Below are 15,891 nucleotides of genomic sequence, written 5' to 3'. Positions count from 1 at the left end.
AGTGGACATTATTTGACAAGAACTTTAGTATACTGTGTTATGTGTTCAGATTCCATATCAATTTTTCTTTTAACTATATTGCTATCTAATGGAATCTAAGATGATTATTTCATATACAGCTTCATTTTTTGAGAGAAACTATAAAACAAGGGATCTGTTTAAGAACGAAGGTGTACAATAAAATATCAAGTTTACCTAAAAAGCCTTTAAAAAAAAAGAGCTAAAATGGCTCCTTCTGGTGTTTTGCTACAGAAAGAGTCGGTAGGTAAAGATGCTTTTATCAGCATCAAGGTTAAGCCATTTGACAGCAAGATGGATTAGATATAAGATCTGATTTCAGATACTTGAATACACTGCAAGGTTCCCAGGTACATGAGTTAGGCAGGAGTCAAGAGCACCCATACAGTTTTGTATGAAGATTGAGTTGATATTATGAACATGGACTCTCAGATGAACAGGAATTACTCTGATATGAAAGTTCAAATTTAAGGAGTAAATTGCACCACGAAAACCACATTATAGGCTTCTCAAAAAGCTATATGACTCATGAACCAGATAGATGGATAATAGATAGGTAGATAGATAGAGAGATAGATAGATAAAATGCTGAGCCATGAAAACATCTTTTTAAATGTGTTAGTTTAACTTTATGATATAATTTACATTTTTATTGGGTGCAGAGAGTTATGTACATGAATAAAAATATCATCCTAACATTGTGTTATTTTAGAAGAAATTTTGGATAGACAAATTATTTTTTGTAATGCAATTAGAGCTATTTTATTACATGTTTAAATTTTTTAAATGTTTATTTTTCAGAGAGACAGAGAGAGACAGAGACAGAACATGAGTGGGGGAGGGGCAGAGAGAGAGGGACACAGGAATCTGAAGTAGGTTCCAGTCTCTGAACTGTCAGCACAGAGCCTGACGTGAGGCTCAGACTCACAAACTGTGAAATTATGACCTGAGCTGAAGTCGGATGCTTAACTGACTGAGCCACCTGGGCACCCCCAATTAGAGCCATTTTAATAAGCTATTGTGCTATCTCTTCTTTTTTAGTTTTTTATTTCTTTGCTAATCCAAAACCAAATCCTACATATAATTACAAAAAGAAAAAAAGAAAAAAGGGAAAGAGAAGAGAAGAGAAAAAGAAGAGACGAGGAGAGAAGAGAAGAAAAAGAAAAAGAAAAAGAAAAAAAGAAAAAGAAAATTCTATTGCCATGGCCTTGAATTATATCTGCAACTCTTCCCTGAATCTCCAGCTTGCTGGCCTACCCTGAAGATTTTTGGACTTGAATCTCCACAATCATGTGGGCCAATTCCTTAAAATCAAATTCTCTCTCTTTTGCTCTCTCCTTATATATAGAGACACAGACATAGACATACACATACACATACACATATATATACATACGTATATACACATATATACACACATGTATCCTGTTGGTTTTGTTTATCTGCAGAACCCTACCTAATAGAATGCCTGGCAGATCAAACCAGGCATATACAGAGGGCATAGATCAATCTCTTTCAACTACACTTTTGAAATCTATTCACTGTACCTATTCCTTTTGCCTTTCTTTAAGCTCTAAAGAAAATCATTAAACTATTTTGACAAAGGTCACCTCTGGCTCACTGACAAAACCAGTAGAGGCTTTTTCAGTCATTATTTAATTTGATCTGTGAATTGCAACATTTATTTGTCATTTCGCACTCCTCAACTTTCAGTTTATTTTCCATCACACTATTTAATATTTGTGTTTTTGCTTTTTATTAAATAGATCTACCAAATTCTTCTTCCCTTGTTTCTCAGTTAAAAGTCAGGGTTCATATACCTGCTTGTAATTTTTCCTAGAGTGTGTTGCCCGCTCTAGGTACTGATTTTGACGATCATCTGTGACCAGTTACCCCCATATCTGTATCTACCATAGGCCTCTTTTGTGAACTCCAGATTAATATCCTAAATATATATGAGATACTTTACCTGGGTATGTTTAAGTAACTATGGCTGTATAAAGTCTAACAGCGATCATTTTGTTTCTTAGTTGCGTCTCAACTCTAGGCTGGATACTAGTGAAACAAACCCAGAAATACGAGTCACTTAGTTTACTTCTCCTTCTCTTTCATTCTCTACATGCAATTATCCACTAATGTTCTGTCTCATCCTTTTTATTCCCATGACCGACAGATCTTGAAGTATTTTATAATCTGTCCACCTGTCAAATCTTCAACTCTAACATCCCATTCCCTCGTTACTTCCTAGACAAGCCCACTGTAACCTTCTCCTACTTGTTCTCCCTGTCTCCATGCCTGTTCCCCCATCTGCAATGAGTCTTAAACGGCACTCTGGGTGTTCATTCTATTAAACTGATAAGAACAGATACTACACTTGATCTTAGCCAAAAGGCTGAGAAGCAATACTGGGTGCTCATTCTATAACTGCAACTCTGTCCATGTGAATCCTCAACCAAGACATATTCATGGATCATGACACCTTGAAGAACAAATTATACTGTATGTAATATACAACATGGGACTATAGTTATTAATATTCTATTGAATATTGGAAAGTTACTAAGAGAGTAAATTTTAAAAGTCCTAATTTACAAGAAAAAATTGTAAAAAAAAAACAAGGAAACAATTGTAATGATGCATGGTGACAGATGTTAACGAGACTTATTGTAGTGATCATCTTGCAATGTGTGCAAATATTGAATCACTATGTTGTACACCTGAAACTACTATAATGTTATATTCCAACTACACCTCAATTAAGATAGATGATAGAGATAGATAGATAGATAGATAGATAGATAGATAGAGAAAATGTTACTAATCTTGGTGTCAGAATTGAGCCTCTGTGATACTTTCTGTAGTTACCTACCCTTAACAACTGGCTTTACATTCTCTGATTATATTGAAATATGGTTATCTAAAGCTCACTTTGAATTTTCAAGCCTCAGTGCTTATAAAGTTTTCCCTCAGATTCTGTCTTCTGAAAAAATGAGCCATCCTTCAAGACACATCTCAGGGGCACCTGGGTGGTTTAGTCGGTTAAGTGTCTGACTCTTGGTTTTGGCTGAGGTAACGATCTCACGTTTTGTGGGTCTGAGCCCCAAAGTGGGCTCTACACTGACAGCACAGAGGCTGCTTGGGATTCTCTCTCCCCCACTCTCTGCACCTCCCCTGCTCACTCTCACTCTCTCAAAATAAATGAACGAATGTTAAAAAAAAAAAAAAAGACACATCTCAGATGCTCCCTTATCTGTGAAGGCTTTCTCAAATTCCTCTGTCTTCTAAACAGACCCATAGACTTGCTTTTGTCTCCACCATCCATAAAAGGGTTTTCATTACAGTACTTTCAACAGAGGATTGAAATTATTGCTACTATAAGATAACAAACTATGGTATTTTCTGGTGCAATGGAGCTAAACTACCTGACTTAAAATCCTAGTTTCAACATTTATTGCCTGTTGGGCCACGGGAAAGTTACCTGACTTTTCTGCACCTCAGTTTTCTGATATGTAAAATGGGGCTACTAGAAATCTTTTTCATAGTGCTATTTTGAAGACTGCATAATTTTATGTATGCAAGGCAACTAAAACAGTGACCAAAGTAGCACTCAGTAAGGTTTACTGAATATAATTGTAATCGAAGGACTTCATATATAAATTGATCCCTACAAGGTTTAACACTTTTTCAAATTGCAATGCATTCTCAATAAACAACATACTGAGTAAACAGATGCCTCCAAAATTAGAGTTTATCTCTGTTTCAATTTTTAATATTTTTGCCATTTTAAACAATTTAAATCTAAGAATCACTGCTAACAAAGATCATGTGCAATGACGACTAAATTTCCTAAATAATTCTTTGAGGACAATTGAGCGGCATTTTCTTGGTACATAGCTTTGAGGCTATAATATAACTTAGTATTACACACACATAGGCCCTCAGTTATACATGTTGGTGCAAGCATCATACTCACTCTGTGAGTGTGTGTGTGTGCATTGTGTGTGTGCATGCTTTTAGTAATATCTGTTTTTGTTTTGTTTTGTTTTGTTTGATGAGGACTTTGAGCAATTGACAGCATCTGAATTAAAATATTTTGCTGATCAAATTCATTTCTATGTTACTCTGCATTATAGTATCTTGCACTCATCCAAGTATTGTAGTACATCTAAAATGTCTATTTGAGGAAATCCTTGGTTTTACCTCTGGACACCCTTGTGATTTCTTTGTATAAAAAGTATTCATTAGAAGCAATGTCGGGGCGCCTGGGTGGCGCAGTCGGTTAAGCGTCCAACTTCAGCCAGGTCACGATCTCGCGGTCCGTGAGTTCGAGCCCCGCGTCAGGCTCTGGGCTGATGGCTCGGAGCCTGGAGCCTGTTTCCGATTCTGTGTCTCCCTCTCTCCCTGCCCCTCCCCCGTTCATGCTCTGTCGCTCTCTGTCCCAAAAATAAATAAAAAATGTTGAAAAAAAAAATTAAAAAAAAAAAAAAAAAAAAAGAAGCAATGTCACAGTTTGGTCTTTCTTGAAAGAATGTCAACACTAATATCTGCTCCTTTTAAATATAACAATTGTTGAGGCTAATGTCCACTAAGCTATTCAGGATACTAACTATAAATTTCCACATGAATACATTTTTTATAATTGAAGCTAGGGACATAGATTTTTCTTCTCAACAAGTGGAGCTTTCGATAATGAGAACCGTACAAGTTAATGTTTTCATAGATGCCAGTGTTGCAAAAAACATAAAGTTAAATTTGAGGCTCAATTATAGTAGTTCAGTTGACCACTGTGCTTGGCATTTTTGGCATTTGCCTCCTTCCCTGGCCTTGAATTCTATATTATTTATAATATTTTATTTTTCTGTGAACTGTCTCAAGGCCTTTCTAAAAAGAGCAGAAGCATAAATATATTAATATATGTTTACACACATACACATAATGACTTGAAATGGTCCCAATGTTATTATATTACTATTCCCACACCTAGACTCATCAAGACAGAGGTAATTAAACTTTAATTCGTTTCCATGTGGAAAGGAAACCTTGGCAACTCTTGTTTCATCTGCATTGGGAACATACATTACAAGAGAACCACGGCTTTTCACCACATGTTACAAAGGTGTGACTGAAAATAATGTTGTTTTAATTTAATAGCAGGTTAGATCTTGGACCCACTCCTTTAAAAATCTAATTATAAACACTAATTCATCTTTTAAATGAATTGCATGAATTCTATACCATAGTAGCAATTACAAAGGTGTGATTCCAGACTATCAAATCAAACTTGCAAATACAAACTTGGAAATGCAATTCCTAGGTGAAATGCTACTCTATTTAAGATAGAGTAAAAGTCAGTTTCATTCAGTTTTCAACAAACAATCCTCTCACTTCAGATTCAGGCAACTAAAGGCTATGAATCTGCTTCAATCAAACCCAGAGAGAATACTTTCTCATCAGGTACTTGCCAGGAACCTCAACGTGAAGTCTAGTTTCCATCATAAGCAGAGTTGAGAATATGGAGACCCATGAGACCGTTTTAGAGCTATGCTACCTGTCCATTTGTCTCAGATTTCAAAACTTGATCTTTATATTACATTTACTCATAAGAAACAAGTGCACTAGAGCAACAGGAAACTATCTCACCATAATGATTATTACTTTTCATGATCATATAGAGGAATCATATGAGCAAAAGCAATTTACAGTAACATCAGGGGGCTTCCATGTGTTGGAATGCTTTCCCTCAAATTTTCTGAGACTCCTCTTTCCCCAGGTCTATTTGTGGGCATCAATGCCATCTGGGTCAGGGTGTCATGGGCTGAACTGCAACTGCTTGGGCTTTAGTGACCATTTCTCCCCTTGAAGGTGCTCTCTTTCTACTTAATTTTGGGTTTATCAGATCCCCTGTGAAAGTTCAGAACCAACACCTGTGGAGTTGTCCCAGGGCCACATGACCAGGCCCTATTCCTACAAGGTAGTGTGTCAAGGAGATTACTTCTGCTAATGGCATTGTATATATTTTACAAAATCGCTAAAAATTGGACTTCCAAAATGGTACTCAAAGACAGATTTGGTGTGACTCAAATTTTATATAGAGATAGGTAGCCCACAGAAAATATTGGCCCGAGGCCCCATATACCTCAGAGAAACCCTAGCTGTGTGTTCATTTTCAACAAAGGTTCTATTTGAAGACCTTTTCCACTTTCGTATTCAATATTCTTTAAATAGATTTCTAAAAGGTAAATTCCAAAAATATCGTGCAAATAATTTAAATCTGGACTGGATTTGCTTCCTTGGACCTAACATTGGAATCATAAGACTCATCATATTTCTCATAAGTTTAGCCTTCCAGAAATCTCTGAGGACTTTAATGTGCAACAGACATAATCTTCTATATCAGCTTCCTAGTACTCCTCTTACCATCGTTTTCTATTTCTGTCTTCGGATTTATTTTAAACTCTTTTTAAGCATATGTGTTTTTATGAAAACCATGGTAAAATCCTTTAGAACATTTAAAAACAGTTAATTAACGAAATATAAATAAAACAAAATATTTTTCTGGAAACACTAGTTTTTGTGGTAGCATTGGTAAGTTCTATCTACTGTAGACATGGGTCAAAAATGTTAGGTAAGGGAAACAGCAGTAAAGCATAATTGTGCTGAAACAAAAAGGTGCCATTATCTATTTTGTGAAAAAATAAAATAAATTTCTATGAACTTACAATCAGATTGAAAAATGGCATGCTGTGTTGAAGATTGAGGCGTATGTATTTGGGTTCCAAAATGTATTACTTTGGCCACAAATAGCTTCATAAATAGCTTGCAAAACATATAATAAATAAATTATTTCTAAAGTATGAGCAAGCCGTGTAAAATACTTCAAAACCATGTTCCAAGTAGTTTGACATCCTGGCCATTCAAGGATATCAATAGCAGGTTAGAATATCCAGGCTGGTTATTGTTTTCTGTGTCTCTTCTTGGTAAGCAATTCCAGAATGTCCGTGAGCAATAATGTGCTGTGACAACGCTTTTAATGAGGTTTAATATTTTAACTGTATGTCTTTAGTAAAGAGTGTTAAAATAAAAAAAAATAAATAAAAAATAGGAACAGAACTTAAAAACAAAAGTTTAAAAATAAGAAAAAATATATATAATAATAAATAATAAATAATAAATAAATAATAATAAATAAATATATAACATATATTATATATATATATACATATATATATAATATATATATGTATATATATATATATTCACTTCAGTAAAATAACCAGGGAGAATTGCGATAAAGAGCAATTAAATGATATTCCAAAGCTTACCCGGGCCACTGGGTCAGGAAGAGAAACCAGGTCTCTCGGATTTCAATTCCAGTGTTCTAGTCACTGGTTTGTTCAGCTCCTGTGCAAAACATCCATACACAATACACAATGCATACTCCCCCTTGCAATTAAGTGGTTGTCAAAAGAAACACGCCATTACCTTTCCCACATACTGAGGCTCGGAGCCCATGTATTCCTCCAGCACAAAAAATTGATTCCATACCCAGCCACGTTTAACTCGCTGGAAATGTGATCGCCTCCCTGGCAGGTGGAGAACATTTTCTGTTGGTTCTGTGGCTAAAGTCTGTTGTGGCTGTGGCTGAAGTGGTGTTAGGAGACCTCCATCAAACAGGACCCAGAGAAGCAGGGATAAGCAGTTCCTTGTGAGCATTGGCAAAGGCTTTCCTGCAGCAGAGTAATAAAAACTCCAGCACTTAACATGGAATTGTGGAATCCAGGTTTGAGGTGTCTGTGGCCTCCACCACTTAACTTTTCTGTCTTATTGCGGAAATGATAATGCAGGCATCAATCCTTTGGATGAAAAGGTTTCTGCCGTATCACATTCCATCTAAAGGGACCTATAAAACAGATTAACAAAGATACATTAAATTGACAGAATTACATGATGATAATCATCAAAACTCTCATTATGTCTGCCAACACTTAAAGAAACAGAAGTGCACCTGGGTGGCTCAGTGGGTTAAACGTCCTACTCTTGGTTTCGGCTCAGGTCATGATCTCACAGTTTCGTGAGTTCGAGCCCTGCATTGGGCTCTGTGCTGACAGCAAGGAGTTTACTTAGGATTCCCTCTCTCTCTCTCTCTCTCTCTCTCTCTCTCTCTCTGCCCTTTCCCCACTCAAGCTGTCTCTGTTTCTCTTGAAAATAAATAAATGAACTTAACAAAGAAAAAAGAAAAAAAAGAAAACAAAAGCAGAGAGGATAGACTGTAAAATAATTACACTGCTAAATGGACACTGCTATTCAACTTGCAAATTTGGATAAACTAAGTTGTCTGCAGTCTTCAAAAGCTTTAGTTGTAATGAAGCAAAGGGTGTACCATTAACAGAAGCAATTTCTAAAATTCGATAATCATTTTAAGGCTAAAACACAGATCACTATTTTTAATGTGAACTAGGTTAAAGTAGGGCTTCACAAAGCCACCCTCTGATATTTGGGGTGGGATAGTTGTTACTGGGGAGCTATTATGTGCATTTGACTTTTAGCCACATTTCTTTTCTCTGCTCAGTAAATGACAGGAGCTTCCTCCCCACTTACTCCCAATCGTGACAACCAACATTTTCTCCAGGCATTACCAAATATCTCCAAGAAGCAAAATATGCCAAGATCGAGAACCATACACTTAGGAACAAAAAAATTAAAAAGCGAAAGAAAATCCCTAAAGTTGGAGAATAGGAAGAATCAGACCTTCCAGGGAAGAACAAGATAAATTACTAAATGTAATTCAATGATATCACTGAATGATAATGTCAGATGGTTTTATAAGCCTGTATAAGCTTTAGCTTTAAAGAATTGCTTCTCTAGCCTGGATATGTGGGAATTATTTTGTATAAGGTGTGCACTTGGAGTAAACTTGGATCCCCACCACACAGATAACCTCTCTTCTGAATTTAGGTAAAGGGAGTTTTGACCTCTTCCTTACAACAAGCAACTCTTTTTTTTTTTTTTTTTTCATTCACTTATTTAAGGTTTATCGAGTGTCTACAAAATCTTTTATGGTACAGTCGGTGAGAAAACATACACAATCCTTGTCTTTCTTAAATCAGAAGCAGAAAATAAATGTAAAGAAAAATAATGAGAGCAAATTTACTAATGCCCGGGGGAGGAAAAAACAAACAAACAAACTAAAACAAAAACAAAAACACAACAGACAGAATATCCTGATGGCAGAACTTACAGCAGCAAAAGCCAGCTTTACATGACAATTGCACTGAGAATGAAATGGACAAGAACAACCCTATACACCCTGGGAGCAGGGATGGGGAAAATGCAGTTCAAGCCAGCACGGTTTTATACACTTGGCACTGCACGCTCACTGCCTACAGACTAAAATTGGAAGCTTTTCAAGAGCCAAAAATGTTGGAGGCTAGAAATTATATAGAATGCTTCCAAAACAAGAGAACTAAAATCAAAATCAATATATGTTTAATTAAACGTCTCTAAAACATGGCAACTTGTCAGCTGCAATTCAGCTCCATGCTTATTCAGTTATCTACAACATAACCAACATGATAATGCAATCCTCACAGATATTCAAATTTAAACATTTAATGTGGGAACCATGCTTGAAATAACATACGAGATGGGAGACATCCAAAAATTTTAATTTGAAAGCATTCTATAAGAATACTCTCCCCAAAAAGAAATAAAACAAGATATGATAATTTTTCTTTTGTTTGAAGGGGTGAGACTGTTAGATACTGACAAAGACATAAGTAGGTATATGTTTAATTGTAGCTTTTTATTCTGGCAAAATCATGTTCATAAAAAGTCAACTTAGATGCGCATTGTCCAATACGGTAACCAGTAGCCATACGTGGCTATTTAGCTGAAATGTGGCAATTTGAGATTTTTAATTTAGGTAGCAAATTTCAGAGAATTAATACAAATAAGGAAGAATGTAGAATATTTCAATTTCTATGTTTATTACTTGTTGACATGATAACATTTTGGATATGTTTGGTTAAAAAAAAACTATTAAAATTAACCTCGCCTATTTCTTTTTCCTTTTTTAATGTGTTTACTAGAAAGTTAAAATTATATATGTGGTTTGCATTATTTTTTTATTGGACAGCAAGAATTTAAATCACAAACTACGGTTGCCACTTCAGTAATTCGTTCACAATATTCAAAACCAAATACCGAGCATGAACTGTTTATGTCTATGTTGACAATATGCTGAGGAGGTCAGAAAATATTTGCAACGGTTTTCAATAAGTCTGAGCAGGCACAGTGCACATACTTTCTTCATCTGTACTCAAGCTGACATTGCTAACTAACATCAACATCCAAAGTGTTCTAATTTCTTAGTCTTTCCCTTTCTTCCATGTGTCTCCCCACACTCAGGTCAATCCTAGCCCACACGTACACAGGGCAGCGGGGGCGATAAACATGAATAGAAAAGATGAGTGGCAGGAACTCTGACTTCCCAAACCTAGTCTAATATATGTAATTAGGCTGCATTTTTATTTTTCTGTTCCATGCAATTTTTCTCCTCCACGTTTTAGGGGATCTACGATATCAAAACTCAGAGTTAGACAGCAGCGACACCTAGGGTTATTTCTTTAAGCACGTGGGTTCTTTGTTTTCTTTTGTTTTGTTTTTTATATCAGGGATTTTTGACGTTGGGCACCTGGGTATATTCGTCATCACAGCAACCAGTCTGGTTCCAGCTACCCTTTCTCCTTTGGAGTTGAAGTATCCAAAGTCTGAGTGTTGATCCTCGATAGAGTAATCTTTTAGAACTTCTCATCTGTTTACATCATTCCCCTTCTGTTACACTAAAATGTGTGTCTGTAACCCGAGGAGATCGGCTTATAAATGATTAGTTAAGTAGAGAAGAATTTGATTATAACATGAAAATTACGGTGTTTCATAAGCTAATTCCTCAACCCATTAAAAATTTAGCTCACAAAAAAATAATAGCCAAACACAAACACAAAATATTGTAGTAAGGCTGAAGTTAACTGGCACTATGGGGGAGAACAGTGTGGACTCATATCCCCATTTTTCTCACGTTCACATGGTCTTTCCTCTGGCTCTGTTCGGACACATGTTTTATTCGTCCACTTTTATGTACCTCAAACTTTTTTTTTCTTTCTCCTTAAGATACAATTTTATATTTAAAGGGATATTTACTTATTAGCAGTCCCTTGATGCTCATATTTCCCTTAGGATGATGATTGCGAGGGGTAACTTCAAAAGTTTTAGGGATTTGCACAAAATCTTATTATTTTTTTCTTTTTTTGCCCATGAATCCTGCTGTTTTAATATAAATTCTACGGAATGCAAAGCTTTGTAGAAACTCACATATCATAGTGTAGTAGAAACATCTGTAATTAACAACTTAAAGCTGTCTCAGTGCGAATTGAAGACGTAATGTACAGCATGGAGACGATAGTTAACAACAGAATGTTATACATTTGAAAGTCACGAAGAGAGTACATCTTGAAGTTAGGATTTTTAATACCACACACATGAGCTTAAGAGGACTTGCATGAACTACCTCTGCACCAGCCTTGCCTTCTACCCCCTCTCCTGACTTCAAACCCTTTAGTTTTTATTAATAACAGTAGTAATAATTTATATTACAGATGCATGTGCATTTGCACCTTTGTGAAGAAGGTGCTACTATTAACGCTCCTTTCACAAAGGAAATGGAGTAACAGAAAAATGACATGGTCCTGGTCCACAAATGAATACGTAGCAGGCAGGTTTGAATCTGAGCAATTTGACTTCAGAGTTCATCCTCTTGGATGCTCTTCTATGCCGCCCCTATATTAGTGAATGCATAAATACATGAAAACCATGAGGGTTTCAAATCCTAACAAGACAAGGAATATGAGCCTAAACACTTGACTTCCAAATACATCTCTTTTCCAAAGCTAAGTAACTATTTCAATAATATTAGGGCACCTTAAGTTTCCTTAGACTCCTTTAGATCTTTTGTAAAGTTAGTGAATTGAAGCTATCAGGTCAACTTAGTTCCCTTTCAGTCAGGAGACTGGGGACTCCCTGCATTCACCGACCGGGATGTGAAAAGAGACACATAATTCTCGGCAGAGACGGGGGTTGGTGGAGAATTGCAAAAATTGACAGGGCCAGTGTGCTGACAGAATTGGATGGTGCCTGAGAATTAAGAAACCACACCACAGCCCAGCAAATCCACCCAGTAAAGTGTTAGACAGGCCAGATGACCCGAAGCAGTGTCCTACAGAGATGCAGGTAAGGTGGATTCCAGCTGTGCAGGCTTCTTTGCAGACAGTTTGATGTGGGGATGCGTGCTGGGTTCAGCCAGAGGAGAGGGCAGTCTGTTAGACCGACTTGACAACTCTGAATTTGGGGGTTGCTTCCAGCCTTGGTATACTTAGTCAAATCTTAATAAAATAGGTGAATAAAAAGACGGGTTTTGGAACAAAACAGATCTGTTCACTGCATAGTTTTACGCTAAGTAACGATCTGCCGAGCAGCATTGGAAATGTGAGGACACAATCAACAACGTTCTCATGTCTGTGGCCTATATACACGATGAAATCAAGCGTTTTTTAAACTCCTCACTAAATTAGAACGTGTGTCCCTGTGCATCTCCTAACTCATGTTGTTGCAGTGTAGTCCTAAAAGCTGTTCCAGGACTCTATATACTGTGGTCCCTTGGTGAACAGATGAACTGATATTATTTTCAGTGCATGATGCTGCTCCCAGCAGATCCCAGCCTCCGGCCACAGTTGTCAGCCAGGGAGCTTTTAAAGTGCTATATCACAATGAAAGTAATGTAAGGAGATTGAAGGACTCTGGTTCTTAAGTGAAAGAGGAACAACTCCCCCCAGGCATGAAACAAAGCCTAAATCACAAGGAAAAACTATCCTGAGCCATCAAACTGGGACCACTTGCCCCGGCACCAGTGGTGTTGTTATCAGAGCGAGAATAGCAGACTTATTCTGAGGTGTCAGCACCCTATGGAAACATGTGAACCTTTAAAGAAGATGTATTTGTTACAAAGGACATCACCAGAGGTGTGTGCTATTCCATATACTGGATTTCGGGCGTAGTGTTTAAAAATTTATATTTCGCCATTATTCCTAAACTTTTGTAGAGCCAAAGTGGCTTTCTGAAGACTTTTCAGACCTGACAATGGGTCTCTGGAGTCAAACATTCCTTTGAGCAAAAGAGAGCTTTTTTTAAATGATCATATATCAAAGGAGGGGATACCTGTATGTGAAATACCCATTATGTGAGTCTCCAAAGCTGAGAGATATCCAAAGGCTGTGGTTTCCACAGTTATTTACATAATCTCGGCTGTGTGTGCCTTGAAGAATAACTCCAGATAAAAGGTCTACTTCCTGCAAATTATACTGAAAGGGTCTATGTTGGAAGATATTTTATTAGGCTGACAGATATGTTAGTTATTACAAATGATTCTTTATTATGAGTATCACTCTAAGGCTACCTGAATCTTGGAAATCTTTAGTGGTGACTGTGTCTGTGGCCTGTAATTTTACAAGGACACATCTTAAAGTTGAAAGAAAGAAAGAAAGAAAGAAAGAAAGAAAAGAAGAAGGGAAGAAACTTTACTGCCCCCCATCCCATCTTCTATATAAATGGTCTTTTAATTTCAAATAATACAGAGGAAGGTCTTGTTTTCCATATTACAAAGAAAAAGAAAATAATTTATGTAATCTGGAAATTATAAAAATATCAACAATAAACTCATACTTGTCCTCATGTAACTCTTGACCTCAAAAACATAACTTTTTAAATGTGGTTTATTTAACTTTATATTTAAAATTTTGTTTCATATTGTATAAATTTCATTATCATCCATAATTATTTAAAGATTCTAAGCAAATCTGATAGTTCAAGAATTTGACTCTAGAAAAATTTTCTGAAGGTTTTATTTTTTTTGTTTGATTTTTTAATGTTTATTTTTGAGAGAGAGAGAGAAAGAGAGAGAGAGAGAGAAACAGAGCTCGAGCAGGGGAGGGTCAGAGAGAGAAGGAGACATAAAATCTGAAGCAGGCTCTAGGTTACTAAACCCACACCAAAAGGAAATTTACCTTCTCTGATGCAGCAAACCTTAATCCCAACTCTTGTCATTCATGAATTTGACACTGGGAAGTAGAGACAGCAAACCAATTTCCATTGCTTTTTGGGAATGTAACAAAGATGTCTCAAGGTGATAATTACTCTCTATGAGCTTAATTTGTGGAGTTCATTTATCCTTGCTCTCTGACTTGTACAGATGCTACACTGTTAAAAAAAAAAGAAAAGAAAAGAAAGACAAGAAAAGAAAGAGAAGAAAAGAAATAGTGGGGAAAAAAAAAAAGTAAAGGAAAAAGGAAAGAAAACGAGAAAAGAAAAGAAAAAACTTCCCTCCACGACAGCCAACCAAGACTAAACTGCAGTTTCAACCTCTCTCAGAAGTGGAAATTTAAATCAAACTTGCTTAAATTTCCTGGCCAGCATGGGTGAGGTAATCTGTCCCATAACCGCCCCCTGCCCCTGCTTTTTCCTAATGGAAGGTAACCTTGCCTAAAATAATCCTTTCATTTCTTTTACCAATAACCTTGTCCTGTCCCATTTCTGCCTATAAAATCGTTCCATTTGATAGAACTCATTTCAACTTGTTAGATAGGATTGCCCTACACATGAATGGTTGAGTAAGCCAACTGGATACTTAAATGTACTCAGCTGAATTTTGTCTTTTAACGGATATGTTGGCAGGCACAGGATATGAAGTGAACTTCTGAGGACATTACAAACTCAGGTAGGTATCCTACTAACACTTTCTAAAAACCATGGGAAAGCTCTTCTCTGTTCTGAACTCTACCCTCTTTGTGTTGAGCTCTTGACCTAATTGACTTTCCAATCAGTTCCCCATTTGATCAGAAACCCAGCCCTTGGTTTCATCCCCAGATTCCCAGATTCCACACTGGGAACTGGTGGTGGTAGCTGCAGCTTCCTATTTATTTGGAATCAGTATTGAAATCCCCATTTTGGAGTTTGCTAGTTAAGTGCTCTCCCCAGTCCCCAGATTCCACACTAAAAACTAACAGTATTTCAAATTATGATTCCCAGGATTTTGAGCGGAATATCCCAGCCCTTGCTTCTGTCCACAGATTCCATGTTGGGAACTGTTGGTGGTTTAGTCTGGAATCCTTGCCCAGATTCCACTTTGGTAACTGTTCGTGACAACTACGCTTCTTCTTTTGTTTGAAATTAGTCCACAGTTCCCCTTTGTTGATAACTGCTGGTTCAATCCTTTTCACCAGTCCAAAGTTCTACGGGAATTGTTTGGTAGTTCCCGGCCAGTATTGGACAGAGCCCAATTTAAAAACCAAACTAGGTCCACGGTTGGACTAGGGACCAGTTTGAACTGGACTGGGTCTAGTAATGGCTACTGCTAATGGGGAACTCAGAAGCAAGAAAGCTGCAAAAAATAGTGGGCATAAATCAAGCATTTAAAAGCTATTAGTGCTAGCTACTTCAAAAAGATTCCTGTGAGGAAGTAATTTGGTCAGAAAATGGGTCAGATTGACACTAGGTTGACCACCAACCTCAAGGAAATTTACATGCAATTCTGAGGTACTGTAAAACACCCCACAATTCCCAAACCTGTGGCATATCCCTCTCAGGTATTAGTTTGGCCCTGAGGAATCCAAAGGCCTAACTAAAAGAAATGCAACCCTTTATACCCAAAGAGTTGAGTGTACTAGCTCATTTTGTTTTAAGGAACTGTGGCTCATGGAAGCTGAAGATATTTAAAGTGAAAAAAAAAAAAAAAAAAAAAAAAGAAATTTTTTTTTTTTTTTTTTT

General features: G+C 36.7%; 1 protein-coding gene and 1 pseudogene across 1 annotated transcript in view; both read right to left on the bottom strand.

The window, feature by feature from the left end:
* The window catches only part of CDH12 (cadherin 12), a 268,774-nt gene extending 260,862 nt beyond the window's left edge, over positions 1-7,912 (bottom strand). Inside the window, exon 1 of the mRNA XM_049648261.1 lies at positions 7,501-7,912. Coding sequence (XP_049504218.1) covers positions 7,501-7,731 — 231 coding nt within the window. The 5' untranslated portion in view covers positions 7,732-7,912. The remainder of the gene's footprint in view (positions 1-7,500) is intronic.
* Positions 2,330-2,422, bottom strand: LOC125935916 (uncharacterized; annotated as a pseudogene).
* Positions 7,913-15,891: the final 7,979 nt, after the last annotated feature.

This window comes from Panthera uncia, assembly GCF_023721935.1.
Source record: "Panthera uncia isolate 11264 chromosome A1 unlocalized genomic scaffold, Puncia_PCG_1.0 HiC_scaffold_17, whole genome shotgun sequence".
Taxonomy (NCBI): domain Eukaryota; kingdom Metazoa; phylum Chordata; class Mammalia; order Carnivora; family Felidae; genus Panthera; species Panthera uncia.
This window is presented reverse-complemented; position numbering and strand designations above follow the sequence as displayed.